Consider the following 25,524-nt stretch of genomic DNA (forward strand, 5'->3'; position numbering starts at 1 on the left):
TGGGTTCGGTCATATCGGAGAATTGACGATATGATATATCTGTCACGGCTTCGGTTTCCCACCCTCCATTCTGCGTTATACTCCTCCCAGCTGAAACGAAGGGTGCGCGTCTACTCGCAAATTGTCATTTTTGCACAGAGCTCAGAATTCTTTCCCAAAGATCGAAAATGTCAGCAATAAGCCCAGTGTCGTTCTACTCATACTTCCTTGATGCCGCCACGGCCATCATCGGCTCACTCCTTATTTACTCCGGGGTACTAGGGACCTTCATCGATCCTCTCCGCTGTAAGTGCGCGACCACTGGCTTCTTTCGTTTCCCCCAGATCATTGTTAACTGATCTGACCTAGTGGCAAAATTCTTTGGCCTTCCGACTGCAACCTCGGAGAATGTTGTTCTCTTTCCTTCTGCGACAGGCCGTAATCTTGGTGCTGGAATCTTCGTCTGGATCTTGACGTTGTTAGGGGAGCGGAAGGCGTTGGGCATATTCCTCCTATGCTGGACATGGGCAGGCATCGCGGATACGAAGATTCTTTACGAGCACCCACACGGACAAAGCCAGGGGATGCACATCAGGAACATTTTTATACTGCTAGTGCTGGGTCCTCTCTTGATCCAATCAGCAACACCGTGAACGGGGGCTTTTACTACTAATCGAGGTGTTAGAACGACCAAAGCCTCGGGCCCTTTCTCATCTTTCCGAGGCCCCCGCTAGTAGCCACACAGACTCTACTCTCCAGCACACCTTAGTGATGAGAAGGGCCGAGGATATGCAGCTAATTGGCAGTTGATGTGGAATAAACGTGTACGAGGGAATGTATTGGGTGCATAGATGGAATAGGCACTTAGTCGGGAAACAAATTAGAAATATATGCAAAACCAAGGACAAAATGTCCACAAGTTGGCTGTTCAGGCTTCGTTATCTGTGAATCTGTAGCTCCACCATTATTACTACTGCTAAATGGGCAAATGATTATAACTTGTGGTATACAGAACAGACAGGATCGCACTAATGCTGTCTGACTACCTGTCGAATGGGAGGAGCGAATGTTCATCTCGGAGGAAAGCAAGATACAGGTGGAATCGAGGGCCGAGGAGATCGGACAGGATCCATAATGCTATAGGAGACTACTGCAATCTATCAGATACCCCGGAGCCGACACAGCAGAGGGTACAGCTATGCATAGACGAGATGGGAGACAGCGGCAATATAGACAATGCCAGCCAGCCAGCGTAAAGCAAGAGCAATGATGTTGATAGATGGACAAGAATTGACAATATACCGAGGGCCTACTTGAGTGAAGCGTTGCTCCCTGATCAGCATGGAACTTGGCGGATCACACAATAAACCAACCTCGCTTTCATAATCCAAAAAGTACCCTCGGGTAGTATCAGTCGGGATGAAGGACGGGCATTTCGGGGCCGGGTGAATCGCGGAGAGATAATAATTTGGGGCTGAGTGATTTCGCTGGTTGTTGCAGCCCCCGCAGCCATCCATCACTCGCTGAGATGCCTTATTAGCCGTCCTCGACAGCACTGGAGCAGCCAGTTCATTGCGCTTTCTCCTAACCGAACCCGACCCCAAGTCTCTCAAGGTCTCATTCTATTCACCAGGGCCACAGAGTGACTTGTGCGGGACAACCTTTCCCCCAAACCATTCATCTTCGTCTTTCCACCCTCGGTCATCCGCTATGATGCCCGTATATACTCCCACAACAAGCTCAGACCCCGACCGGGACACGCACAAGCTGAAGCTTGTCTACTTCAGCAATGAGTTCTCCAGGGATGACTTACAAGGCGTGTTTCGTCGTCTGCACAACCACAGCAAGGACAGCGGATACCCGATCTTGGCCGATTTCATATCAAAGGCCACTTCGGCCATCAAGGATGAAGTTCGGCAGCTACCGACGGAGCTTAAACATCTGATCCCACCGTTCGAGACCATCTTCAGTTGGGTTGAAAACACAGAGCTCCGCGAAGGTTTGATCTGCGGTGCCGTAGACGGAGTGTTGCTTATTGTGGTTCAACTGGCAACTTACATTGGGTGAGTTGGTGGTGCTCTGGTTAGCTTGCAGCTTGACATGGTGGTGACTAACATCCCTTATCAGATATGCAGAGAGCCGTCCTGATGATCTATCTGACTTTACAAACACGAGCCTTGCTGGCCTTGGTATTGGTCTTCTGGCATCAACTGCTGTCTCATTGTCTTCGACGTTGGCAGACTTGCCACAGGCGGGTGCAGATGCGGTGCGCCTGGCATTCCGCCTCGGCATCCATGTCCAGGGTGTTTCCGCAAACTTGGAAGCCCGTGAGCTGTCAGAGAGTCCAGATACCTGGGCATATGTCGTTCATAACGTCGACCCAGCGGCCGTTCGAAAGGAGCTCGACACGATATATTCTCGGCAGGAGATTCCTGCCACAGGGAAGATCTTTATAAGCGCTGTCAGCCGGACCTCTGTTACAGTGAGCGGACCACCAGCTCGTTTAAAGACGTTGTTCATCACGTCCGAGTTCTTCCGCGAGTCAAAGTTCATTCCCCTTCCAGTCTACGGCGGCCTCTGCCATGCGCCCCATATCTACAGCCTGCAGGATACGCAGAGTATCGTCCATGGCAGCTCATTGAACACAGTTCTGTCAAAGTCGTGGCCGGCGATACCAATCTACTCCACCAGCACCGGTCAATACTACCAAGCCAAGAATGCCACAGAGCTATTTGAAGCTGTCGTCTCGGAGCTCCTTACTCAAGCAATCTATTGGGACCATGTCATATCTGGCGTGGTCGAGAGACTCGAGACCACTCTTGCCTCGGAATTGGTGCTGTTCAGCTTTGGCAACTCCATTCCTCTCAACGACTTAACGACTGCCGTGAAGAATAGCATTACACACCCTCAAGTCACACTCAACAATCTGATGACCTGGGTCACACAAGTCACGCCCCGGGATACTGCGCCTCGCAGCCCGGCACAGGCTAAGCTCGCCATCGTTGGCATGTCTTGCAGGCTTCCTGGAGGGGCGACAAACACCGAGAAGTTCTGGGAAATTCTAGAGAAGGGGCTGGATGTTTCCCGCCGAATCCCAGCTGATCGGTTTGACATTGACACGCACTACGATCCAACCGGCAAGCAGCTCAACAAGACTATGACCCAGTATGGCTGCTTTATTGACGAGCCTGGCTTGTTCGATGCGCCTTTCTTCAATATGTCCCCCCGTGAATCCCAGGTTGTTGATCCACAAATGCGTCTTGCTCTTGTCACGGCGTACGAGGCGCTGGAACGTGCAGGCTATGTTGGTAACCGTACTGCAGCCACGCAGTTACAGCGCATTGGTACATTCTACGGTCAAGCTGCGGACGACTACCGTGAAGTTAATCAAGGCCAAGAGGTTGGCACCTACTATATTCCAGGTGGCTGCCGCGCCTTTGGTCCGGGCCGTATCAATTACTTCTTTAAGTTCGCGGGACCCAGTTACAGCATCGATACGGCTTGCTCCTCTGGACTTGCGGCGATTGAGGTACATGCCACTCATACTGATCTTCATGGTATTGAATTTCAAAATACTGACAACTTGTCTTAGGTCGCCTGTCAGGCGCTTTGGAACGGCGCTGTGGATACCGCTGTTGCAGGAGGTGTCAACGTCTTGACCAACCCTGACGGTTTCACCGGACTCTGCAACGGCCACTTCCTCACCAAAGGACACAACGCTTGTAAGACATGGGATAGCACCGCTGACGGGTACTGCCGTGCGGATGGTATTGGCTCTGTGGTCATCAAGAGACTCGAAGACGCGGAAGCTGATAATGATAACATCTTGGGTGTTATTCTTGGTGCTGGCACAAACCATTCAGCAGAAGCAGTCTCCATTACCCACCCCCATGCGGGCCACCAAGCCTACTTATCTCGGCAGGTACTTCGACAGGCCGGTGTGGATCCCTTGGATGTGTCCTACGTCGAGCTCCATGGCACTGGCACTCAAGCGGGGGACCATGAGGAGATGAAGGGTATTATGGAGGTGTATGCTCCGCTCACCAAGCGTCGTAGCAAGGACCAGCCGCTCCACATTGGCGCTGTCAAGGCAAATGTCGGCCATGGCGAGTCTGTTGCAGGCACGACTGCGTTGATCAAGGTACTTTTAATGCTCCAGAAGAACGCCATCCCGCCACATGTTGGAATCAAGACAGAGATAAATCCCAAGTTCCCCCGAGACTTTGATAAACGCAATCTCCACATCCCAATGGAAATGACGCCTTGGCCGCAGGTCCCTGGAAAGAAGCGCCTTGCAGTGGTCAACAACTTTGGCGCTGCTGGTGGGAACACAACGATGGTCCTGGAAGAGGCGCCAACACGCGATATCGCAGAGACGGATCCGCGCAAGACGCACATCATCGCCGTCTCGGCCAAGGTCAAGGCATCTCTGGCTGGAAATATTGAGCGCCTAATTGCCCATCTTGATGCGAATCCAGATATCAATGTAGCCGACCTGTCGTATACTACAACTGCTCGCCGCTACCATCATACGCATCGCGTAGCAATTGCCACCTCTACCATGGAGAATTTGAAAAAGCAACTGAACTCCTCCTTGGAGAAGGTTGATTCAATCAAACCTGTTGGAAAATCTGGCCCTCCACCGGTCGCATTCAGCTTCACCGGCCAGGGCGCCTCTTACAAGTCAATGAGTTTAGAGTTATACCACGATGTGCCTATCTTCCGAGAGCATATCCAGCACCTTGACTCAATCGCTCAGAGCCAGGGATTCCCATCTTTCATTCCAGCTCTTGACGGAACACACCCCAAAGACCATGCTCACTCTGCTACCATTACCCAGCTTGCCCTGGTCTGTTCTGAAATTGCTCTCGCCAAATACTGGGTATCTCTTGGAGTCAAGCCAGACGTGATCATAGGCCATAGCCTGGGCGAATACGCTGCGATGCACATCGCTGGCGTTGTTACGGCCAGTGACACCATATTCATGGTGGGACGCCGGGCTCAGATGCTGGAAGAGAGGTGCAAGATTGGCAGCCATACCATGATGGCGGTTCGCGCTGCTGTTGCCCATATAGAGGAGTCCTCAGAGGGCAAGCCATACACGGTTGCTTGCATTAATGGCCCTTCGGATACAGTGCTCAGTGGCACTAAAGATCAGATGGATGCCATTGCAGTTCCCCTTCAGAAGGCCGGTTACCACTGTATCAAGTTAGACGTTGCTTTTGCTTTCCACTCAGAGCAAATGGACCCTATTTTGGATGACTTTGAGGCCGTTGTGGCCACCGGTGTCATCTTCAAGGAGCCAAAAGTGCCAGTCATCTCTCCCCTGCTCGGCAAAGTTATTTTTGATGGCAAGACACTGAATGCAAACTACGTCCGCCAGGCTACCAGACAAACTGTTGACTTTGTCTCTGCTCTGAAGAACGCGCAGAAAATTTCTACTATAAGCAATGAGACTGTCTGGATTGAAATCGGGCCGCATCCTGTCTGCACTAACTTCATCAAAAATACCATACCATCCGCTGAGCTCGCCATCCCATCGTTCCGCCGCGGCGAGGACAACTGGAAGACCATGGCTGAGAGTATGGCCGCTCTGCACCTTGCTGGTATTGACGTTAGCTGGAACGAGTTCCATCGCCCATTCGAGCGCAGGCTCCGCCTCCTGGACCTGCCAACATATGCGTGGAACGAAAAGAACTACTGGCTCCAGTATAACGGCGACTGGTGTCTAACCAAGGGCAATACATTCTATGACGCCGAGAAGGAAGCTGCTAGAGCTAAGGCTGCACCAAAGGCGCTGCCGGCCAGCGAGATTCAGACCACGACGGTGCAGCAGATCATAGAGGAGACTTTCCATGAATCTGCTGGTACAGTAGTGATGCAGTCAGATCTTATGCAGGCCGACCTCCTGGCGGCGGCTCATGGGCACAGCATGAATAACTGTGGTGTGGTTACATCGGTAAGTTGATTCCGGGTCTAAAGATATCCCCCTTGCTTTCACCACAAAATGGCTCGACGGGACTGGCATTGGGATGTTATCCATGCATCGCAGCTCAGCTCCAGTGTCTCCGATTCGGTTATTGGTAGTCAGACTTTGGCCAGAGAGCTTGCTAATTCTGATTTGTATAGTCCATCCATGCCGATATTGCATACACTCTTGGCAGCTATCTGTACCGCAAGCTGAACCCACGAGCCAAGGATGTGAACATGAATATTGCCAACCTTGTCGTTACCAAGGGCCTAGTTGCTCAGACAAACAAGAAAATCCCTCAGCTGTTCCGTGTGACTGCTGCCACTGCCGATGTTCACTCAGGTGTGGTCGATTTGACATGGCAGAACGTGGACAACGATGGCAACGCCGACGAGCCATTTGCCACAGCCAACATTTATTATGGAGATGCATCCGAGTGGCTCTTGTCTTGGGTGCCGATTGCGCACCTCGTTCATAGCCGGATTAAAGTGCTTGAGGACCTGGCAGCACAGGGCAAAGCTAACCGCTTTTCCCGTAATATGGCGTACACCCTCTTCGCCAGCAACTTGGTGACCTACGCCGACAAGTATCGCGGCATGCAATCAGTAGTCATGCATGAGCTTGAAGGATTCGCAGATATTCAGCTAACCACCCAGGAAAGCGGCGTCTGGACTGTCCCGCCGTACTTTATTGACAGTGTGGCACACTTAGCTGGCTTCATCATGAACTGCTCTGATAGCATTGACGCACAAAACTACTACTGCGTGACTCCTGGTTGGAACGCAATGCGATTTGCGAAACCACTTACCCCGGGAGCCAAGTATCGGTCCTATGTCAAGATGATTCCAACAGCTGAGGATCCGACGATTTATTTCGGCGACGTGTATATCATGCAAGACGACATCATCGTTGGTGTGGTTAATGGCATCCAGTTCCGCCGCTATCCTCGCATTCTGCTTAACCGCTTCTTCTCGCCACCGGACAAGATGGCTGCGATCGAAGGCAAGCCAAAACCCACTGTTTCTCAAGCTCCGGTTTCAGTGTCGGCAGCACCACCAGCGGCGCCAAATACGACTGCCCCTGGACATACCTCTGGCCCCGAAAGCAATGGTGAGAAGAGCAAGCCGTCTTCTAGTAACCCTGCCAGCGCTATGCCCGCTACACCAGCTCCGTCAAAGGGCGCTGCACCTGCAGCCACAGCTGCCGCCGCCCAGTCCAACAATGCTGCGGCTGCGACTGCGTCTGGCAGCATCTCTGCCAGAGCGATCCTGCTCATTGCGAACGAGGCCGGTCTGGAACTATCTGATATGGAGGATGGAGCTCGATTTGCCGACTTGGGCGTTGACAGTCTCATGTCACTGGTAATTTCGGAAAAGTTCAGGACGGAATTGGACGTCAAAGTCAGTGGGAGCCTGTTCCTGGACTATGAGACCATTGGAGATTTGCGGGAGTGGCTGGACGAGTATTACAGTTAAGAGTTTTACAGTTAGAGTATTTACATTTGAGTATTTCAGTTAGATTATTACAGTTAGATGAGTCAAATTGAATATGAATTGGTCTGTTATCTGCTTTACATTAGTGGCCTATTTTGTGACTTTAGTTAACTGTTGTATTCAATGAATTAGTTTGGCTTTCTGGATTAAGAAGCATAATATTTATTCACAAGCTGGCCGCAGGACTCCATCCTCTTCCTTTTGTGGAGAGAAATGGCGCTGTAACAAACTGAGAAATTCAATTGCAAGGTAATTAGATATTGGCCAATCTTCCTGAAACTGCTTTGGACAGGGATTCTGATTACGCCGATGCAGCTTTCTCCCGTATTACTCCGGACAGCATTAATTGTCCCGACTAGCGGAGCAACTACTTCGCGGTAGATTGGTGATGCAACTAGGGATTTCCCCTCAAAGGTCGCGCAGATGGTGATTTGATCAGTATTATTGAGCTCCGTAGCTTTACGGTCCCTTAAGGCTCAGCAGATAGCTATACTGCACTGCCTTTCGCTTTCCCCTTGTTGTCTACCACCTCGAATGCAATGGCTTCTTTGGTACGCTCACCACCGCCTGTCATGGACACCTCCGGCAAGATCTTTGCTCAGGACGATGAGTTCTGGGACAACTATTCCCGGGGGCGTCCACAGGTCCCAGAAACCTTCTGGGACTGCATATTCGGCTACCACCAGAGCAAAGGCGGCGTTTTCGGCACCGTCCACGATGTAGGCGCCGGCAACGGGCCCTACGCCCAGCGACTATGCTCTCGCTTCGCCAACGTCATAGTGTCGGACATCGTGGCCGAGAACATTCGCCTCGCGCGTGAACGTCTCAAGGACCAGCAAGGATTCAGTTTCCGAATATCTGCGCTGGAAGAAGCCGACGACATCCCGGCCGGCAGCGTGGACATGGTGTTTGCGACCAACGTGATGCATTTTGCAGAGCCTCAGCATGATGCCATGGCAGGCATTGCACGCCAGCTGCGTCCGGGTGGCACGTTTGTAGCATCACTTTTTGGTCCTGCACGCTTTCGGGACGCGAAAATCCAGAATCTGTGGGAACGAGTCAGTCACCAGGGCGGCAGGGAGCTTCTCAAAGTGTCTGATGATCCGGACCAGATCATCAAGGTCATGGCGCGGACCGAAGGCACCTACAACGTTGCCCCACTTGATGAAGAGCTTTTCGGCGACAGGATACGGATCTATGTGAACATGGAACATGGCGGCATCCAAGGCATGTTGCCCCCAGAACTCGCACACCGAAACACTGAGCCCGACTACGCCGTGGGCGACACCAAGAGGGTTGAGAAAATGGATGGATGGACATTCCAAACCGATCTGGCAGGCGTTAAGGAGCATTTTGGGTCGTTTCCTTTCATTTCGCGGTTTCCCGACGCGTTCACGGACTTGTACAAGGAGTTGGAGGAGTTACTTGCGGACGGGAGGACTGTCGAAGGATATTTCCCTGTCTCCATAATCCTAGGAACAAAGAAATAAGCATTGATTTTGTTGTTTCTAATCGTTACAAACAACTGCTTTCTCCGCCTATACCAAGAGTACCCGTTTGTGGCCGGAGCGTAGCATAGACCGCGCACTAGTATTACGATAAACACCCCATTTCTCTGGTGCTGTGATCGTCCGGCTCAATAACCCGAAGTGTATGGTCACATATTATATATATATATATATGTCCCGAAAGCTGCCCGGCCTCTTCTCATCGCATGACATCTCGCAATTGATACCACTCACCCTCTACCAACACCATCAGCATGCCTGCTCCGGACCATATCCAGAGAGAGACGATTGACAAGTTTTTAGCGGCATGGGAGAATGGCAAAGCTCAAGACACTATAGACCTCTGGTCTGACGACTTTGAGCAGCAACTGCTCCCTCTGTCGCTGCAGCAGCCACGCCGACCCCGAGCCCACACCGAGTTCTTCTACCCCAAGCTTGTGAATAACCTCACCAACTGGAAGGTATGTGGCACATTGTTGCAGTGAAATGCATGCCAACATGTAGCTAATCCATGGGCCCAGTTGGACATCAGACATATCGTCCACGACGCGGCGAATGGCACAGCTGCGGTCTATGCGACCTCGTCCGCAGAAACGCCTATCCCCGGCGAGAAATGGACGAACGAGTATGCCATTTTCCTGTCCCTGACCGAAGATGGCTTGAAGGTAAAGCAATTGGAAGAAATGGTGGACTCTGGATTCTACCAGCACTTCTTTCCTAAATTCCAGAAGTATCTGATGGACCAGGGGGCACTCCAGTAGCTGTGGACAGCTGGCATCACAAGTTTCTCAATAGATACTGGTCTCAATTCAGGTTGAATCCTAATCTCAAGGCCGATCAAAACACTCACGTAATTGTCCGACAGCCCGGGATTTTTTATGGAATAAATGCCAGGCGGGACGCCGGGAGTAGCATTGAACTAGTAACTGTCCGTATACGCCGACGCGCCGAGGCAGCTGGCTGGCTGCCTTCGCTAAGACTGGCACAGGCATATATTGACAAGGGTATTACCAACCTCTATGTGAGCAGTAACGAGAACACAGTATGGCTTCCCAGACGTACGCCGTCCTGGGCTCGACGGGAAATTGTGGCAGGGCACTCATCCAGAACCTCCTCCACAAGCCCGGTGTTCGCATCCACGCATACTGCCGCAACCGATCCAAGCTTCTTCGGCTGCTGCCCGACCTCAAGCCAGGAGGAAGGGTCGAGATCTTTGAAGGAAGCATCGAGGATGTCGACCTTCTGACCTCATGCTTGCGCGACTGCAGGGCTGTGTTTCTGGTTGTCTCGACAAACGACAACATCCCCGGCTGTCGCGTCGCGCAAGACACAGCTGCAGCCGTCGTTGCATCACTCCAGAATCTCAAGCGGAGCTGGGAGGAAAGCGAGAGAAATGACAGTCGGCAACTGCCCAAACTGATCCTCCTGTCGTCGGCTACCATCGATGACCACTTCTCTCGTCACGTCCCATACTTACTCCGAACGATCCTCCTCCGCTCGGCATCTCATGTCTACAATGACCTGATCGAAACCGAGAAGCTCCTGCGCGCCCAGGAGGACTGGCTGACGACGATCTTCATCAAGCCGGGTGCTCTGTCAGTCGACATCCAGCGAGGCCATGCGCTGAGCCTTACCGACGAGGAGAGCCCCCTGTCGTACCTGGATCTGGCCGCTGCAATGATTGAAGCAGCAGACGATGAAAATGGCAGCTATGATATGAGAAACGTGAGCGTTGTGAACGCGAACGGAAAGGCCAAGTTCCCGACAGGCACTCCGATGTGCATCTTCATGGGTCTGCTACGGCACTTCTTCCCATTCCTACACCCTTACCTCCCTTTGAACACAGGTCCGGGTTGATCGGTTCTAGTTAGCAGTACAGATAGTATCAATACATAATGTTTTGACATACTTTCCATGCCAAATAATTGTATATTTCCATGCCCATCTCCATTCCCATCTCAACCAGCTGAAGTTGTGCAGAAGTAAAAACCTCCATAGAAACACACTTGAGTGACTTTACAAGGAGAATCGTGTGCAGATAAGATCAATTGCGAATAATATTTTTATCCGCTTCTAGACATTGAAATCGGGACTGATAATTGTGAGGTATATATATCATCTAACAATCCCTTTCAAGCCGCACCACCATCCAGAGTGATGACCTTGCCATTCACCCACTCTCCTTCTTTGCTGACCAGGAATCCAACCACACGGGCAATATCCTCGGGGAAGCCATTCCGGTGCAACGGGGACGCGTGGGCAGCCATCTGCTGACGCTCCTCGGCCGTGAACTTCTCTCCGCCGGGGATGTAGTGGTGCGAGACGGCGTGGAACATGTCCGTCACAGTACCCCCGGGCGCAACACCGTTGACGGTGATCTTCTTGTCACCGCAGTCCTTGGAGAGGATGCGCACAAAGGAGTCGATGGCGCCCTTGGAGCCCGAGTAAAGCGAGTGCCGGGGGACGCTAAAGTCCTTGGACGTGTTGGAGGAGGTGAGAATGATGCGCCCCCCTTCTTCCAGCACACGGTACGCCTCGCGCGCCACGAAGAACTGCCCGCGCGTGTTGAGGCTGAAGACGCGATCGAATTCCTCCTCTGTCACGTCCTTCAGGTGCCCGAAACTGACAACGCCCGAGTTGCTGACAGCGATGTCAAGACGTCCAAAGTGCGCAATCGCGTCGTCAAACAGCTTGACTGTCTGAGACACGTCCCGCACGTCGGCCTTGAAGGCGACAGCATCTGAGTTGAGGCTCTTGATTTCGGCGACGACCTTTTCGGCGTGTTCGGCGGAGTTGGCATAGTTGACGACGACTTTGGCGCCGAGGCGACCCAGATGGATGGCGATTGCGGCTCCAATGCCACGACCAGATCCTGTGACGAGGGCCACTTTATCGTCAAGACGGCCGGGGATGTAGGGAGCTGACATGTTGACGTGGGTAAATGGGAAGGAAGCGGAGCCAAGGGACGTGATCGGACTGTAGCTAGAGTTTCTTTGCAGAGACCAAGAAGCAAGCAAAGGCAGTTTGTCATTTAATACCTACCAGAAGCAAGCATCGCGGAATCGCGGAGTCCAGCATGTCCGACTCCCGATACAGCAACCCTGCCTCGGGATGTCGACCTCGGGGCATTGGATGGGACATCGCGACGCCGGAGTATTTGTTGGTCAGTGATCCAGGGGGATTACTCCTCCACAGAGTTAGGACCAGGAAGAAGCTGAAAACACTTTAAGTAGGATTCCCATACACCGGATAAGCACCTACATTGTCAAATCGCCCCAGAATCAATATTCCACCTCTGACACAGCATCATGGCTAAAGCCGACTACAAAACGCCCGCTTATCAAGGTACGGATTGCTCTGCTGGCTTACGACGCATTAGTTCCTAACTGAGGCAATACTTTAGACGTCGCGGGATGTCAATTCGCGCTTTTCGAATGGGCCGAAAGCTACGACAACAAGGATTGGGCTCGTCTCGCCAAGTGCATCGCCCCAACACTTCATGTACGCAATTGCCCAAACATCTTCGTCAATGGACCCCGAATCTGACATCGTAGATTGACTACCGCTCCGTCATGGGGCAGGAATGGGAATCCATGCCCGCCGACGACTTTGTAGCGCTGGCGTCAAGCCCAAAATTCCTCGGCAACGCACGCATCAAGACGCAGCACTTCATTGGAGCCTCAAAGTGGGTGCAGACCGGCGAGGACACAGTGACGGGTTATCACCAAATGCGCGTGGCGCACCAAAAGTACAGCGACGATGCGTTGACTGAGGTGCTCTACAAGGGCCATGCCCATGGCAAGGCGACAACACAGTTCCGGAGGGTGGATGGCGACTGGAAGTTTGCAGGGCTCGAGCCGGAGATTCGATGGGATGAGCATGATCTTGAGAAGATTTTTGCGGACAACTAGTTATTGTGTATCTTGATTCTGTTTAGTAGAGACTGCAAGATTTTGGACCAAGCACGCCTGAGGGTTCCCAGTACTTAAGGTCCTCTTTCCACGTGTAGAGGGCAGAGCTTAATAGTATGCAAGATTACTTTGAGTGTTATACTGATCAAGAAAAAAAACTCGTGTATTTGCTTTCTAATTCAGTTGGATTTTCAACTGCTTAAATGTAGACAAAAACTTGACTTGCTCGAGGTTCTTCAGTACCCATCATTGCAACCACTGAAGGATGATACCACCACAGCACCTCGGTCGATCCCTAGGCAAGAATCTCCTTGAGCTTCAGGTCGGCCTTGAGCTTCTCCTCAAGCAGGACATCACCAAAGTTCGCTCGCCGCGGGACAAACTTGACCTTGAACGGCTTCGGCCTCAGCACCACAGAAGACGTGAACCCTTTGTTAATGTCAACATGCAGCGGCTCGGTCGGCACGATATCAAACGCCCACAGGATCTGCGCAAACGCGAGTCTCATGTTTTGGAAGAAAAAGTCCTTTCCAGGGCACTCCCTGCGTCCGGCGCCAAAGGTGTACAGCGTTTTCCTTCCTAGCTGCGAAATCCCCTTCTTGGCGCCAAATTGGTCCTGAATGAACCGCTCTGGCATGTAGCGATCCGGGTCTTCGTAAAACTCCGGATCCTGCTGGATGGTCCACTGGTTGAGGACCACGGTCGAGCCCTTGGGAATGCGGTATCCCAGGACGATCTCGTCGTCGATGACCTCGCGCGGCAGCCCGAGAGGCGACACCGGGCGCCACCGCAGAGCTTCAGTCACGCAGGCGTTGAGGTACGGTAGTTCGTCCAGGTCGATAGTGTCGGGCAGAGCCGTGTCGCTCTTGAAGACGGCGTCGATCTCCAGCTGGGCCTTGCGCTGGGCCTCTGGGTGGGCGGCCAGTGCGAGAAGGATAATTTGAAAGGTGACTACCGAAGAGTCCACGGCCGCGTCACTGCCGTTTTGTTCAGCACTGGGGCTCTGTCCAGAAAAAGACAAAAAGAAAATGAAATTACATACAGCATTCCGCCCATCATCAATTTGATCTCCTGTTCTGTGAAGCGTCCGTCGGGCGCAGTGGATGGATCGACGGACTGTTCGAGGAGCTTGGGGATGAGCGACTGGAATGAGCCGTGACGAGCCTTTTTCGCCTGGTTCATCATGACCCCATACGCATAGAGCAGAGCTTTGCGCGTCAGTGGCGCCTTGCGCTTCCACTCGGCGAAGATAGACGGCACCCAGCGGAGAATAGGGAAGATGTCGACCGGAGGGGCACTGGCGGGATCGACGAGCTCCTCCATCAGGCCCTGCGAGTAGTGGTAATCGTGTATCCAGTGCTCACCAAATTCTTCGACAGGGGCTCCGCTCAGCATGGTAACGGGCGTCGATACACCCCTTCAGAAATCATGTCAGTACTCAACGGATTGGAGAGGGACGGAGGCAGGGGGTAATCAAAGCTCGCTTCCTACCATTGCATAATATGTTCCATCCAGTCATCACTGGACTGGAACAGGTTATAGATGAGACGCGTGCCTGCAGCTTTCTGCATGGGAGCCAGCTTAAACAGTCCCGCGCCAACGAGGAACTGCTTGGTGATTGTCCGCAGCCGCCGGCTGTAGTCATTGCGCATGAAAAGACTGTACGTGTTCCGCGCGTCTGGCAGGATGTGCTCTTGGGCAATGTACCGCGGGGGCCGCGCAGAAAAGTGCTGGCCACGCTTGACGATGTGTTCGTAGATGAGGGAGGCGTCGTTCAGGATGACCATGTTATTAGGACCGAGTTTCAGCCCGACAATGGGGCCGTACTCCTTTGCCCACGCGTCATACTTCAAAAAGGGCAACGACAGCGGAATCTGGTGAATGTTACCCAGGCCAAGAAGCGTCCGAGGGCCTGGAGGATAGTTTTGCGGCCGTCGAGTTGACAGTAGCCATAGCACTGCGTTGTACAAGGAAATGCAGCCAACAACGGCCAGAGAGAGGAGCAGGGGCGCGCTCAAAGCCATGATAATTTCTCAAGACAGGGTCAGGCTGTCTATGAAGGTCTGCTGCGTGAGCTACAATAAACCAAAAGGCCATTCAAGCAGTCGGACATGTCAAAACATGCAAGTCGGCGATTTTATTGCCAGACTCTACGAGGCTACGGGCCACAAGGACCACCGAAGTCCGTTATTCCCACGGAGGATAAAACCGGTACCCACCAAAAACATCGCATATGAATATGTGTATTGCTAATCATTCTCATAAAATGGGTGGGAGGAATCGCCCGAGACCACCGGGGGGGAGGGGAAGGAGGGGGCTGCATTGCAGTCTATGCTCCGAGTTTCATCATGCAACGTGCATTAGTTGATTATACCGCTCGGAAAGATTCAAGCTTCGATTTTCTGCTGGCGATCAGAGTAAAAAAAATAAAATAAAGAAGAAATAACCCTTGGCCCTCGGGCCAATAGTTGATGCCCTGATCTAACTGTATGTGACATGTCATACGTTGGTATATCAGCACCGATGAAGAATGCAAAAGTAAAGCATATGATGAGAATTAATCTATTACTATCTCTCCGATTCTCTGGCCTTGGCTAGTGAAAAGCAATGCCTGCCACTAATCGTACCGATCCTCTAACCCAGACCAGTGGCAGCCCATTGAAGGGGGTAATATACATATTGGAGCGGTCCCCTTCGACGGTTAGGCCTGCCCCCAGCTCCTTCTTCGCGAACCTTCACTCAGACAACCTGCGCTCCGGGAAGATCATTCAAGACGTAATCGGGCAGGAATGGTATCAGAATGTCCTTTTTGCCAAGATCGACCCCCTTGGACCGGAGAATGGCGTAGGTGATGTAGACATGGAAGAGGGTTTCTGGAATCCCAGTCGCCATTGTGAACTCAGCAGCAGGGACTTGGCGAAAGGCGTCGGCGCCGTTCTCCTCGGGGCCCACCTGCATGGGTAGCTTGGTGTCGTCGGCCTTGCTCTCGGCCTCTTCGGGTCCAACTTGCGCCAGGATCTCCAGTGTCTTCTTCACGCGCGCAACCAACTCTGGCCAGGATTTCTCCAGCTGACCCCAGTTGGTCCCAGCCTCGTTCCACGGGACCAGCTGCTTGCCTGTCAAGGCCTCTACCAGACGAACAGGATGCCTGGTAGCGATTCGGACCTGAAGTAGGAGCGGGAACATATCGGGGGCAAGCCGGGAATCCAAAAAGGAGGCCACGTCTGGGTGCTCCGAGGCCACCTTGAGAATACGAAGGAGAACCCGGAGAGCTTTGGTATAGCAGCCGATGCTGATATCGTAGAATGGAACGGGGGCCATTACGAATGACGCAAAAGGGAGGTAAAAATTTCGGGGTTGTTTTGCAGCGCAGGGAGAGAGTAACCCAGGATCAAGAAGACCGCCTGGAGCGAGAGTATTTTCTATCTACGAGCTGCCCTCGCTGGTCAATACCGAGGCTAGATCTACTTGAATCAAGTTTCGCCAACTGGCCTCGGACTATTGACAAATGACGAGCTGACAAATCAGGGTCTGGCCAGATATAGTACCGTAGATCGCCGGGAGGAATGCCGGGCGAGATGTCGTGGGTCCTGGAAGTAATGAATGTAAATCTCCCGAGCCGGCCGTGTGCAGATCGTCTTTGCAGGAGAATGTCCTTGCTTGATCTAATCCTGCGAGATGCACGATGCAAGCTAACCAAGTAGACTCCTGCTGGCTAGCACTAAGTTAGTTAGAGCTGATGTGATACGAATACTGTATGCATGATATCGCCAAATAGCGTCGTGAAGAAGGATGCAAGAAGATAAATGTTATCATTAAGTCGGCTACAACCAGATAACAAGCAATTCACTACCTAATATATAACATCATCTGTCATAACCGGCTAATGACCAGTCCATGGATCATAAGCGTCAGGCTAGCATCCCACACCTTGCTCTTCCCCTTTTGTCACTGCACCAGCACGCCTCCACTTGAATGCAGGCTGGTGCCCGTAATATTCGAATCCTTGAGCAAATAGACAAACGCCTCAGCCACCTCCTCTGGTGTCCCGACCTTGCCTAGCAGCGCCGTCGAAGCAAAGAACTCCCTCGTCCCCCTCCGCTGCTCCGGTGTGGGCCCCCAGATTTCTGTCTCCGTCGCACCAGGGTGCACGACGTTGACCCGGAGAGGAGCGAGGTCTAGCGCCAGCGCGCGAGTCAACCCGTCCAGCCCGGCCGCGTAAGCAGCGGCGGCCGGCCATCCCTTGATGGGCTTCTCACCGAGCCGGCCACCGCAGAAAACGAGGCTCGAGGTGTAACTCGGCTTCAGAAAACGCGGGGCGAGTTTGGCGAGCAATGCGGGGACGACAAGGGTCAGCTGGGCCTGACCAAGCATATACTCCCGGTCGGTCCTTGTAATGGGCAGCATTGCCGCTCGACCCGCGGTGACAACAATGTGGTCGAGCCGGGAGTCGGCCGTGGTCTCCGTAAGGAGTCTCTCGAGGCGTTGCTCGACATCGGGCAGGGAAAGGTCGATGGTGAATCCCCGGATGTGCGTGTCAGGGATTGACGCCTGCGATTGTATTTTTGTGACGGCGTTGGCCACCCGGGTGGGATTGGACGACGCGATGGACACGCGGACGCCTTGCTCGGCAGCTAATCTGGCGACAGCGGCACCGATGCCAGACGAGCCGCCAATAACAAGGAGTGACTGACCAGAAATCGGAGGCATCGTAACGCGGTATGGTATGACAGTGGTGACGGACTGGGTTGAGGTTGCGAACAACGTCGGGGATGTGCCGTCTCAGACCATATATACAACCAAAATGTTCTATTTCTGGCACAGCACATGCTCGGCCTTCGGAACCCTGTTAATTCCGCTCGAGGCGGCTTGTTTTGTCATCGTCTGACAAATTGCCCCGAGTCACACAGTACAAGCAGTTGTTGGTTAATGAGACCCATCCGCCGGGTAGACGATCGATCACATTGCAGACCCAGAAAATGACGAATGACTTCGCTCTTGGAAGGCATACCTACTGGCATCGCTATCTTCTCCAAACTGCTCGTTCGCCGCAAACACTATGGTCTGAGTGCGTAGACTGAGAATTAAAGCAGTATTGTTTTGTAGGAAGAGCTGTATGGGATGCACGCACGAAACACCATTGGAGATGGATTGGTACAGCACTACACGAAAAATCCTGGCTGTTATGATAAAGCATGGGCTGTAGGACTGTATTGTTCTTCTATGACCTATCTGAGCAATGGAAAAACCCGCCTTGCGGCGCAAATTAAAATAAAAAAAAGAAAGGAAAGAAAGAGAGAAAGAAAACTACAACGATTGCCTCTGAGTATCACCCCAGGTCAATCTCCAATTTAGTATCGCCTACTCCAATCGCATTTTTCTTCAGCTCGGCTGGTGGAGTCTCCCTGCCTACGCAGCGGCAAACTCCGTCGCGCCACCCTTCTCGTCCTTCTGCTCAGTCTTCGCCGGGGCCGCAGCATGATTAGGAAGCTTCTTGAAGGGAATCGCAAGTGACAGAACAACAGTGAATGCTGCGCCGGCAAGGGAGAAAGCAAAGACGTCCTTAATACCCTCCATGTAAGCGTTGTGTACAGCAGCCAGGTCAGCGCCCTGGAAGACACGCGAAATTTCAGATGCGCCAGTGGTCAAGACCTGAACTGGATCGATGTTGGGAGCATGGGTGGCAAGTTCCTTGAGCATATAGTTGGCGAAGATGGACTGTGCTGCGGTGACAAAGTAAGCACCACTAATGGAGTTGCACACTGGTTCACAGCGTCAGTAACATGCACTTCGGGAATATCGAAGAGGAGAGGACGCTGGGGAACCTACTGAGCATGACACCGGTGGTGGGCGCGATATGTTCAGGCTTGGAAAAGCTTTGCAGCGCAGTCATTGGGACCTGGTTCCCGAGGCCAATGCCGATGCCGAAAATGACCTGAGGGCCGATATAACGGGCCTTTGAAGAGTCGACGTCGAGCGTATAGAGCAGGGCAGCGCCCACTGTGGCTAGTATTCCGCTGGCGAACTCATACGGTTGGAGGAGGCGTGTCTTCCCAATGAGGAAACCGCTGAGCATGGACCCTGCGGCGAAGAAAGCCATGAAGGGAAGACTGTTGACACCACTCGCGATGGCCGACTGGCCGTGGATAGATTGGAAGTAGATGGGCAGGTAGAAAAGCACCTGGAAGTTTGCGAGATTGGCACTGGACGAAATTACGAGTGTTAGCCCGGCAAAGCGACCACGAATGCTGCTGCTTGGGATTTTCTACTCACATCCAGCCATACATGGCATTGGTCCACACTAGACGCGGTTTCATCAGGGCCAGGGGCACCATGGCGTACTCGCCCTGAAGCCACTCGACCACGAAAAAGGCAATAGTCAGGGCAACCCACAAGACCAAGGTGGCGATGACCGAGCCGTCACTCCACGGCTTGGTCTGGCCACCCCATTGCAGGGCCAAGATGAAGCAAATGAGCGAGCAGAGGAGTAAGGTGAAGCCGGGGAGATCGAGCTGGCGCAGGATTTCGACCCATGTCGCCGGGGGGGGCTTGATGTGCTTTGGCACCTTGAAGAAGAGCACGACCAGTGCAATGACGGGACCGCCCACCGGGAGGTTGATCCAAAAGCACCATCGCCAGGTGACCTCGCTGGTGAACGCGCCTCCAATCAGGGGCCCGATGATGGTGGAGAACATGAAGATCGACATCCACATTCCGATCAACATGGGCCGCTTCTTGGGCTCTGCGACGTAGCTGATCATAAGCACGGAGCCGCCCAGCGTCCCGGAGCATCCCCAGCCCTGCAGCGCTCGACCGACGATCAAGGCCGTGCTGTTTGGCGCGGCAGCGGCCAAGATGCTACCAGCGAGGAAGATGACCACCGAGGTGAGATAGACGAGCTGGGCCGAAAAGTACTTGTAGAGCTTTCCCCACATAGGCGAGGAGCTGCCGACTAGGAGGAAACAGGCGCTTCCATACCAACCGACGTCGTCCAGGCGGTGGAAGCTGTCCGTGATGCCCGGAATTGCCGTGGCGACGATGCCCTAAAGTCGCGCGCACACACACACACATCAGTTATTCTGCCATTTCGCATGGGCCCAGCACAGGGGAGGCGAGGGTCATTAGTACTCACAATATCCAACGCCGCCAGCAGAGTGCTGAGAAAGATCGTGCCCATGACGGCGGCCAGCCGAAACCCTTCAGCATACTCCGGCTCGGGGTCCGCACCACCATCATGCTTCTCCTGAACAGTCGTATCTGGCGTGGAATAGCCGCCGTCAGTCGCGCCGCTCTCTTCCTCCTTGGTCGCCATTTGGAAGCGTGTTCTCGGATTCTTTCTTTTTTTCTTTGGTTGGACTGACTGCTGAGATGGGACTGAAATGCCTGACTGGCTGGACTCGCTGGACTCGCTGGACGGGATACGAGGTGATTGATGCTGTATTCTGGTGACCAACTTTGTTTATACTCAAGCTGCTCCGGGCTGTTTAGTCAGAAGGAGCTCGCCCATTGGGCCATCTGTTTCCACCATGGCCCTGACAGGGATGGCCTCTAGCCATTCTGGGACCATGACAGATCGGCGCGAGCGGATTAGCTGGCGATCTCAGGGTGTTGCTGACCAACCGCCCCGAGCGACTATCCTTTTAACTTTTGGCACTCCGGGGCAATTAGTAATTAGCATCCTTAGGAAGGTTTCGGCCGAGGTTAAGCCAAGCAGGGTGGTTAGCAGTGGCCCAAGCGCAAGGGCCGCGAGTACAGTCAGCACTAGAGATGCAAGACAGACAAGGTGGTGAATTCTATGTGTCTGCCTGTTTAGAATTGTCATTGGCGCCACCTGCATGACGAAATCCATCCCCTGTGCTGGCGTGCTTCAACGAGGATACAGTAAAAACAGTTGAAACACGCCCACCTGGCGACGCGCACCAGGCAGCCCGAGGCTAACTACACGAAATAAAAGTATATGCGCCGTCATGACCGTCAAAACAGCCAAAAAGGAAAAAAGAAGAAAGAAAAAGCAGAGAAATTGTGATCGCGAATGAGCCACCAGTACGTCTGATCTTCTTCCTGAGGGAATAATTGGGAGGAACTGCGAAATGCACTGGCTCGTGCTTGTGTCTTTCGTGGAGGAGCTACCTGCGTCGTCAGACTTTAGTAGTCACTAACTGCATCGTCAGACTTTAGTAGTGACGAACTGCAGCACGGGAGACCACTGAATCCTTCGTTGCTCGGAGAAGCTCCAAGCAGGCAATGAATAGCTGCCATCTCGTCTCGCCCAGCCGATAGCCCAATGGCGGGATTATGTTAGCCGCAACAAGCACGGCCCTTTTTCGTCAAGATTCCACGCGTTCGGAAATCCCCTTTTGCTTTTCCGGCCTGCTTACTTTGGCCAGTTGCTGCAGACAAAGGAGCGGGATCCCAGTCGCCGCTTGTTCAAAGCAGAGAGCCGAGAAAGGGACGACGCCCGCTCGATCCTAAGGACGGCGTGGGAGTACCAGGAGGTGGTACTTTTGCGAGGGGGTTACATTGGAAATACCCGTATCTCTCAACCTTGCCCAATCCCAGAGAGGTCATTGGATAAACCTCAACCTTTCCGGATACGGTGTTAGAGTAGTCATGGAGGCTTCAATCTAATATACGAGTCAACTGCATCCACTTCACGTGTGGAAGGAATGGCCCCCAAGCAGACCCTAGAGGAGTCAACGGCTTCCTCAATATACCACGATAAGAGATTTGACTAGCGCGTCGTATGAATAAATTAGTACGCTCAGTGCCGTTGGAGCCCCCAAGGCTATTGAGATACAAGTATCCACGGGCAAACGCCACCCGCATTTATCAGCAGCCCTGGCCGCCACCGTCTGATCGTCGTTCTGTCGAATGTCTGCACGACTGACTCTGTTCACTCTCCTCGTTGATGCTACAGAGGCCAAATCCATTAAGAAGTACGCTCAGCCCAATCCCCAACGATGCCCACCCTAGACGCCAGTGAGCCCGAGGCCGACCGCAGAGCGTCGCCGGCCCACGCGCCGCCCGTCGTCCGTCGCAGCGCCCTGGGCTGCACCAAACTGCGAGACAGCTGCCACAACTGTGCCACCTCCAAGATCAAATGTCCGAAAGAAAAGCCCTCGTGCTCCAAGTGCGAAGCTCGAGGCATCGAGTGCCAGTACTTCTTTGCCAGGCGCCCGGGACGTCGACGCGAGGACGGCTCCGGGCACCCGACTAGCTGTACCAGCAACAACCGCAACAGTAACAGCAGCAGCAGCAGCAGCAACAGCAGCAGCGGCAACTCCTCCTCCTCCTCCTCATCCTCATCCTCCCCGTCGAATCCAAAGTCCATTCCAGACAAGGACACTCACAGCGCCCTCTCCCTGGCTGGTGACAAAATCGAGGTCGTCGGGCTTTCCCCCCAAGATGGATACGCGGCGAACGGGACAGCCCCCTCCACCAATTCAACTGCGAGCAACGGCTTCCTCAATACACCGGAGAGCTTGATGATAGAAGCGACGCTGACGACCGATAATGTTCTGGGCAAATATTCATCGGACTTCTCTTCCGTGCTGGCGGACTCGACTATGTTTCATTCGCTTTCTGATTTTGACCCCGACCCCAACGACATGGACTTCAGCATGACGGATTACTTTGAACATCCCTCCATCGACGGCGACGGTGCCTCCCGTAGTTTGAATGATATCGGATCGCTTCTCATACCGGACACCACCAGTTTTGGCCTGGCCGCGTTGGAGTCTCACGACCCTCTGAGTGCTTCGTTCGCGGTGTCGTCTTGGGCACCCTCGCTTGCCTCAAGCGTTCCCACGTCGTCCACTACAGACCCTAATACGATGATGATGATGCGCGCGCCCACCCCCGACATATCCTGTGACTGTGAGGCCCAGGCTCTCGATCTGTTAAAGACGCTGTCGTCGGCTCAGTCGTCCCCCACCTCCTCGATTTCCGGCGCGGCTCTGGCGCTCTCGTCAAGCATGACCGCTATGGGCTCTGCGCAGGCTGTATTGATAGAGAATAAGCGACACATTGAGACAGTAAGCAGCCTGCTCTCATGCTCTTCGTGCACGGAGGACGCCTTCTGGCTTGTAATCGTTTCCATGATCGTGCTCAAGATCCTGGAGCGCTACGCCTCTGCGGCACGGATCCAGGTCTTCGGCTCAAGGGCAAGCAGCGTGGAGAATGACATGGGACCGAGGTCAGCAAACAGCATGATCTCAAGCAGCAAGGACCAGATGAGGGCGCTGAGCCGCACATACACCATGCCCCGGGATGACAGCGCCAGTGGTTACGCCCCCGCTCGGCTGGTCCTCGGCGAACTGCACCGGGTGCAACGATTAGTGAATCGGCTGTCGCCAAAGCTAAGAGGACGTAGGGAAGGCGATGCTCGAGGCATGGAGCACGCAATTTGGGGCCGTCTCCAGGTAGCAAATGAAAATGACAAAACGCAATCCACCCCGTTTTCTTCGAATACGTTGGCTCAGATGGAGAGCGATATGCGGAACAGCCTCAGTTCCTTGTCTGCGGATATCATCAACAGACTTCGACAGAATTAGAATGAATGATTAGACTCCTAGGCCCCCTTCTGAATGGGCATTACGGCCGGACCTTTTTTTTCCATTTTCACTTTTCTCATTTTGTTCTTTTTTTTTTATTTTTCTTTTTTTTGCCCCCCAAAGGCATTCACAGGGCGGTTTGCGCTTCGATAGAGACGCTGTATATAGTCATCACTTCACCGACATCATTTTAAATAAAGAACCCAGCCATTGAACTTAAGGGCGATCTGATCCACCAGGTGACCAGAGTAGACTGACTGCACCCAAGTGGACCTAAGCGACAGATGTAATTACTAATTGTCCCTGCATAAATTATGCATGTCTACGTGACATGTATCCCTACTGAGCTCCCAAGAGCATCAAGTGTCAATCCCCTCTACTTGCATATTTCAACTCGAGCGCATCTCTCATTTTGGATGCAGGTGCTGGGGCTGGCTTGCCCCGGGGGAACCCGGGCAGGGGAAATCCCAGTCTCCTGACATACATTCCCGAGTCCCGGTTGCGTTCGAATCGGGGCGTTTTGCTTATATGCGCCGCTGTATGTGCCGTCCTCCAATTGTCCGATGGACGAAACGAGAGACGACTTACAACCCCGAGGGGCCTACTGAGAAATATCCACTTATATGTCCCTCTTTCGTAAAACACAAATGGGTGCTCATCAACCCTCAGTACCGTGCCAAGTGGCCTCGTTGTTTGTTCACAAGTATCGAAAATGACCATCTTAAAAGCGTCGCAGGTGAAATTGTCACCCCAGCACATGGGGTTTGCTCGCATCGACCCCAGTCCTGCCGGTACCATCGAGACGGCAAACGAGCTGCTGCAAAAGAACCACGATAAGTACCACATGTACTTTCGGGATGTCGGCGGCCATAACCACATCGCCCACTCGGTGTTGAGCGTCTTAGCCATGGGCGGCGGCCCCAGGGAGCTGAAGCGGGCCTACGACGACGGCTATGGATACCAGCGCCCCCTGCCGTCCCTGGACCTCCAAGTCGTCGGGGAGCTCAGTGATCCGGAGAAATTTCGGGCCCGAATGCTGAATCTGGATCAGTATACCAATTTTCTGCACTTCTTCGAAAAGGAAATCGATGCCAAGGGCTGGCGGGCCGTCCTGCAAGAATACTGCTTCAGCCGGACGCCTCTAGCAGAAGCCATGTTCTCTCAGCTGTATGAAGGCCTCCTGCATCCCATCATCCACCTGGGTTTTGGCATCGAGTTTGAACAGCCCAGCATCATCGCCGAGGGCCTCGCACACGCCGCCTCACACGACCCGGGCAACATCGATGTCTTCTTCAACCGCAGCGAACAGCTGGCCCAGTCCGGCTCGGTGCCCGCCCGGCCCCTCGTCGAGTTGTATGAGCAGGTCCGCCGCAACGACAAGACCCGGACCGCTGGACGCATGCAAGACGGGCCCTTCCGCCTCCGTGATGGTCCGCTGGCTCGCGCCATGGACGAGATCGTGGGCATTGCGGCCCAGTTCCAGATCCGGCCCGAGGAGTTGGAGCGCGGCACGGCCGAGATGATCAACTGTGCGGCGTACAGCGCTGGTGCGGCGCAAAGACCTGGCAAGGTGCCCAAGATTGACTTCTTCATCATGCACGACGTTACCTGCTCCATCTTCCTGAGCGTCCTGATCAAGCAGTCGTGGATCAAACTGGAGGACAGAGTCCGATTGGTGGAGTGGAAGGCGAGGCTGGACCTGGCGTGGTATGCGGCAAACGGCGCAGCGGAGTTGCGCCTGGAGGACATCTCCGAGTACGTACCCACGGCAAGCAAGGGCATGGACTGGCGCGCGTTGTACAAGGCCGTCAATGAGGTCCACGATGACGGCCATATCGCCAAGTTTGTGCGAGCGCTGAAGAACGGAGAGACCGTCTCGAAGCCCTTTGAGCAGGGGGACGGCGCCGCTTCGTTCCCCATCAAGGGCGACTTGTGGCTTCGGATTGCCCAGATGGGCTACGACACTACCAAGGACGGCCATGATAATAGTGACAAGTGGGTCTGGGGCTCTGGATTCGACCTTGCATGGATGAAGGTGCCGGACTCGAAGTAAATTGCTAGTTGTTTGTAATTTATGCGTCAACAACAATTACAAAAATGTCTTTTCGA

General features: G+C 53.4%; 13 protein-coding genes across 13 annotated transcripts; 8 read left to right on the plus strand and 5 right to left on the minus strand.

The window, feature by feature from the left end:
• Positions 1–167: 167 nt before the first annotated feature.
• Positions 168–632, plus strand: Aud_004203 (DUF4267 domain-containing protein; the record flags this gene model as incomplete). The annotated part of the gene is made up of 2 exons (XM_043289143.1): positions 168–285; positions 349–632. The coding sequence occupies 2 exons, from the start codon at positions 168–170 to the stop codon at positions 630–632; spliced, it is 402 nt and encodes a 133-aa protein (XP_043145078.1).
• Positions 633–1,692: 1,060 nt separating this feature from the next.
• Aud_004204 (type I polyketide synthase) lies at positions 1,693–7,425 on the plus strand (the record flags this gene model as incomplete). The annotated part of the gene is made up of 4 exons (XM_043289144.1): positions 1,693–2,042; positions 2,107–3,508; positions 3,572–5,938; positions 6,109–7,425. 4 exons carry the CDS (start codon positions 1,693–1,695, stop codon positions 7,423–7,425), a joined length of 5,436 nt encoding a protein of 1,811 aa, XP_043145079.1.
• Positions 7,426–7,982: 557 nt separating this feature from the next.
• Aud_004205 (class I SAM-dependent methyltransferase) lies at positions 7,983–8,933 on the plus strand (the record flags this gene model as incomplete). Its single annotated transcript, XM_043289145.1, has 1 exon — positions 7,983–8,933. The coding sequence occupies one exon, from the start codon at positions 7,983–7,985 to the stop codon at positions 8,931–8,933; it is 951 nt and encodes a 316-aa protein (XP_043145080.1).
• A 272-nt stretch (positions 8,934–9,205) lies between these two features.
• Positions 9,206–9,712, plus strand: Aud_004206 (nuclear transport factor 2 family protein; the record flags this gene model as incomplete). The annotated part of the gene is made up of 2 exons (XM_043289146.1): positions 9,206–9,412; positions 9,473–9,712. The coding sequence occupies 2 exons, from the start codon at positions 9,206–9,208 to the stop codon at positions 9,710–9,712; spliced, it is 447 nt and encodes a 148-aa protein (XP_043145081.1).
• Positions 9,713–9,995: 283 nt separating this feature from the next.
• Positions 9,996–10,808, plus strand: Aud_004207 (NAD(P)-binding oxidoreductase; the record flags this gene model as incomplete). Its single annotated transcript, XM_043289147.1, has 1 exon — positions 9,996–10,808. The coding sequence occupies one exon, from the start codon at positions 9,996–9,998 to the stop codon at positions 10,806–10,808; it is 813 nt and encodes a 270-aa protein (XP_043145082.1).
• A 275-nt stretch (positions 10,809–11,083) lies between these two features.
• Positions 11,084–11,878, minus strand: Aud_004208 (putative PKS/NRPS-like protein biosynthetic cluster; the record flags this gene model as incomplete). Its single annotated transcript, XM_043289148.1, has 1 exon — positions 11,084–11,878. One exon carries the CDS (start codon positions 11,876–11,878, stop codon positions 11,084–11,086), a length of 795 nt encoding a protein of 264 aa, XP_043145083.1.
• A 381-nt stretch (positions 11,879–12,259) lies between these two features.
• Positions 12,260–12,862, plus strand: Aud_004209 (uncharacterized protein; the record flags this gene model as incomplete). The annotated part of the gene is made up of 3 exons (XM_043289149.1): positions 12,260–12,296; positions 12,355–12,452; positions 12,506–12,862. 3 exons carry the CDS (start codon positions 12,260–12,262, stop codon positions 12,860–12,862), a joined length of 492 nt encoding a protein of 163 aa, XP_043145084.1.
• A 295-nt stretch (positions 12,863–13,157) lies between these two features.
• On the minus strand, positions 13,158–14,886 carry Aud_004210 (uncharacterized protein; the record flags this gene model as incomplete). Its single annotated transcript, XM_043289150.1, has 3 exons — positions 13,158–13,839; positions 13,905–14,279; positions 14,354–14,886. The coding sequence occupies 3 exons, from the start codon at positions 14,884–14,886 to the stop codon at positions 13,158–13,160; spliced, it is 1,590 nt and encodes a 529-aa protein (XP_043145085.1).
• Positions 14,887–15,601: 715 nt separating this feature from the next.
• On the minus strand, positions 15,602–16,183 carry Aud_004211 (DUF1993 domain-containing protein; the record flags this gene model as incomplete). Its single annotated transcript, XM_043289151.1, has 1 exon — positions 15,602–16,183. One exon carries the CDS (start codon positions 16,181–16,183, stop codon positions 15,602–15,604), a length of 582 nt encoding a protein of 193 aa, XP_043145086.1.
• Positions 16,184–16,810: 627 nt separating this feature from the next.
• Positions 16,811–17,572, minus strand: Aud_004212 (SDR family NAD(P)-dependent oxidoreductase; the record flags this gene model as incomplete). Its single annotated transcript, XM_043289152.1, has 1 exon — positions 16,811–17,572. The coding sequence occupies one exon, from the start codon at positions 17,570–17,572 to the stop codon at positions 16,811–16,813; it is 762 nt and encodes a 253-aa protein (XP_043145087.1).
• Positions 17,573–18,271: 699 nt separating this feature from the next.
• On the minus strand, positions 18,272–20,174 carry Aud_004213 (MDR family MFS transporter; the record flags this gene model as incomplete). Its single annotated transcript, XM_043289153.1, has 4 exons — positions 18,272–18,624; positions 18,692–19,065; positions 19,136–19,905; positions 19,995–20,174. 4 exons carry the CDS (start codon positions 20,172–20,174, stop codon positions 18,272–18,274), a joined length of 1,677 nt encoding a protein of 558 aa, XP_043145088.1.
• Positions 20,175–21,822: 1,648 nt separating this feature from the next.
• Positions 21,823–23,415, plus strand: Aud_004214 (Zn(II)2Cys6 transcription factor; the record flags this gene model as incomplete). Its single annotated transcript, XM_043289154.1, has 1 exon — positions 21,823–23,415. One exon carries the CDS (start codon positions 21,823–21,825, stop codon positions 23,413–23,415), a length of 1,593 nt encoding a protein of 530 aa, XP_043145089.1.
• A 712-nt stretch (positions 23,416–24,127) lies between these two features.
• On the plus strand, positions 24,128–25,468 carry Aud_004215 (questin oxidase family protein; the record flags this gene model as incomplete). The annotated part of the gene is made up of 1 exon (XM_043289155.1): positions 24,128–25,468. The coding sequence occupies one exon, from the start codon at positions 24,128–24,130 to the stop codon at positions 25,466–25,468; it is 1,341 nt and encodes a 446-aa protein (XP_043145090.1).
• Positions 25,469–25,524: the final 56 nt, after the last annotated feature.

The sequence above is a fragment of the Aspergillus udagawae genome (genome assembly GCF_001078395.1).
Source record: "Aspergillus udagawae IFM 46973 DNA, scaffold_3, whole genome shotgun sequence".
Lineage (NCBI taxonomy): Eukaryota > Fungi > Ascomycota > Eurotiomycetes > Eurotiales > Aspergillaceae > Aspergillus > Aspergillus udagawae.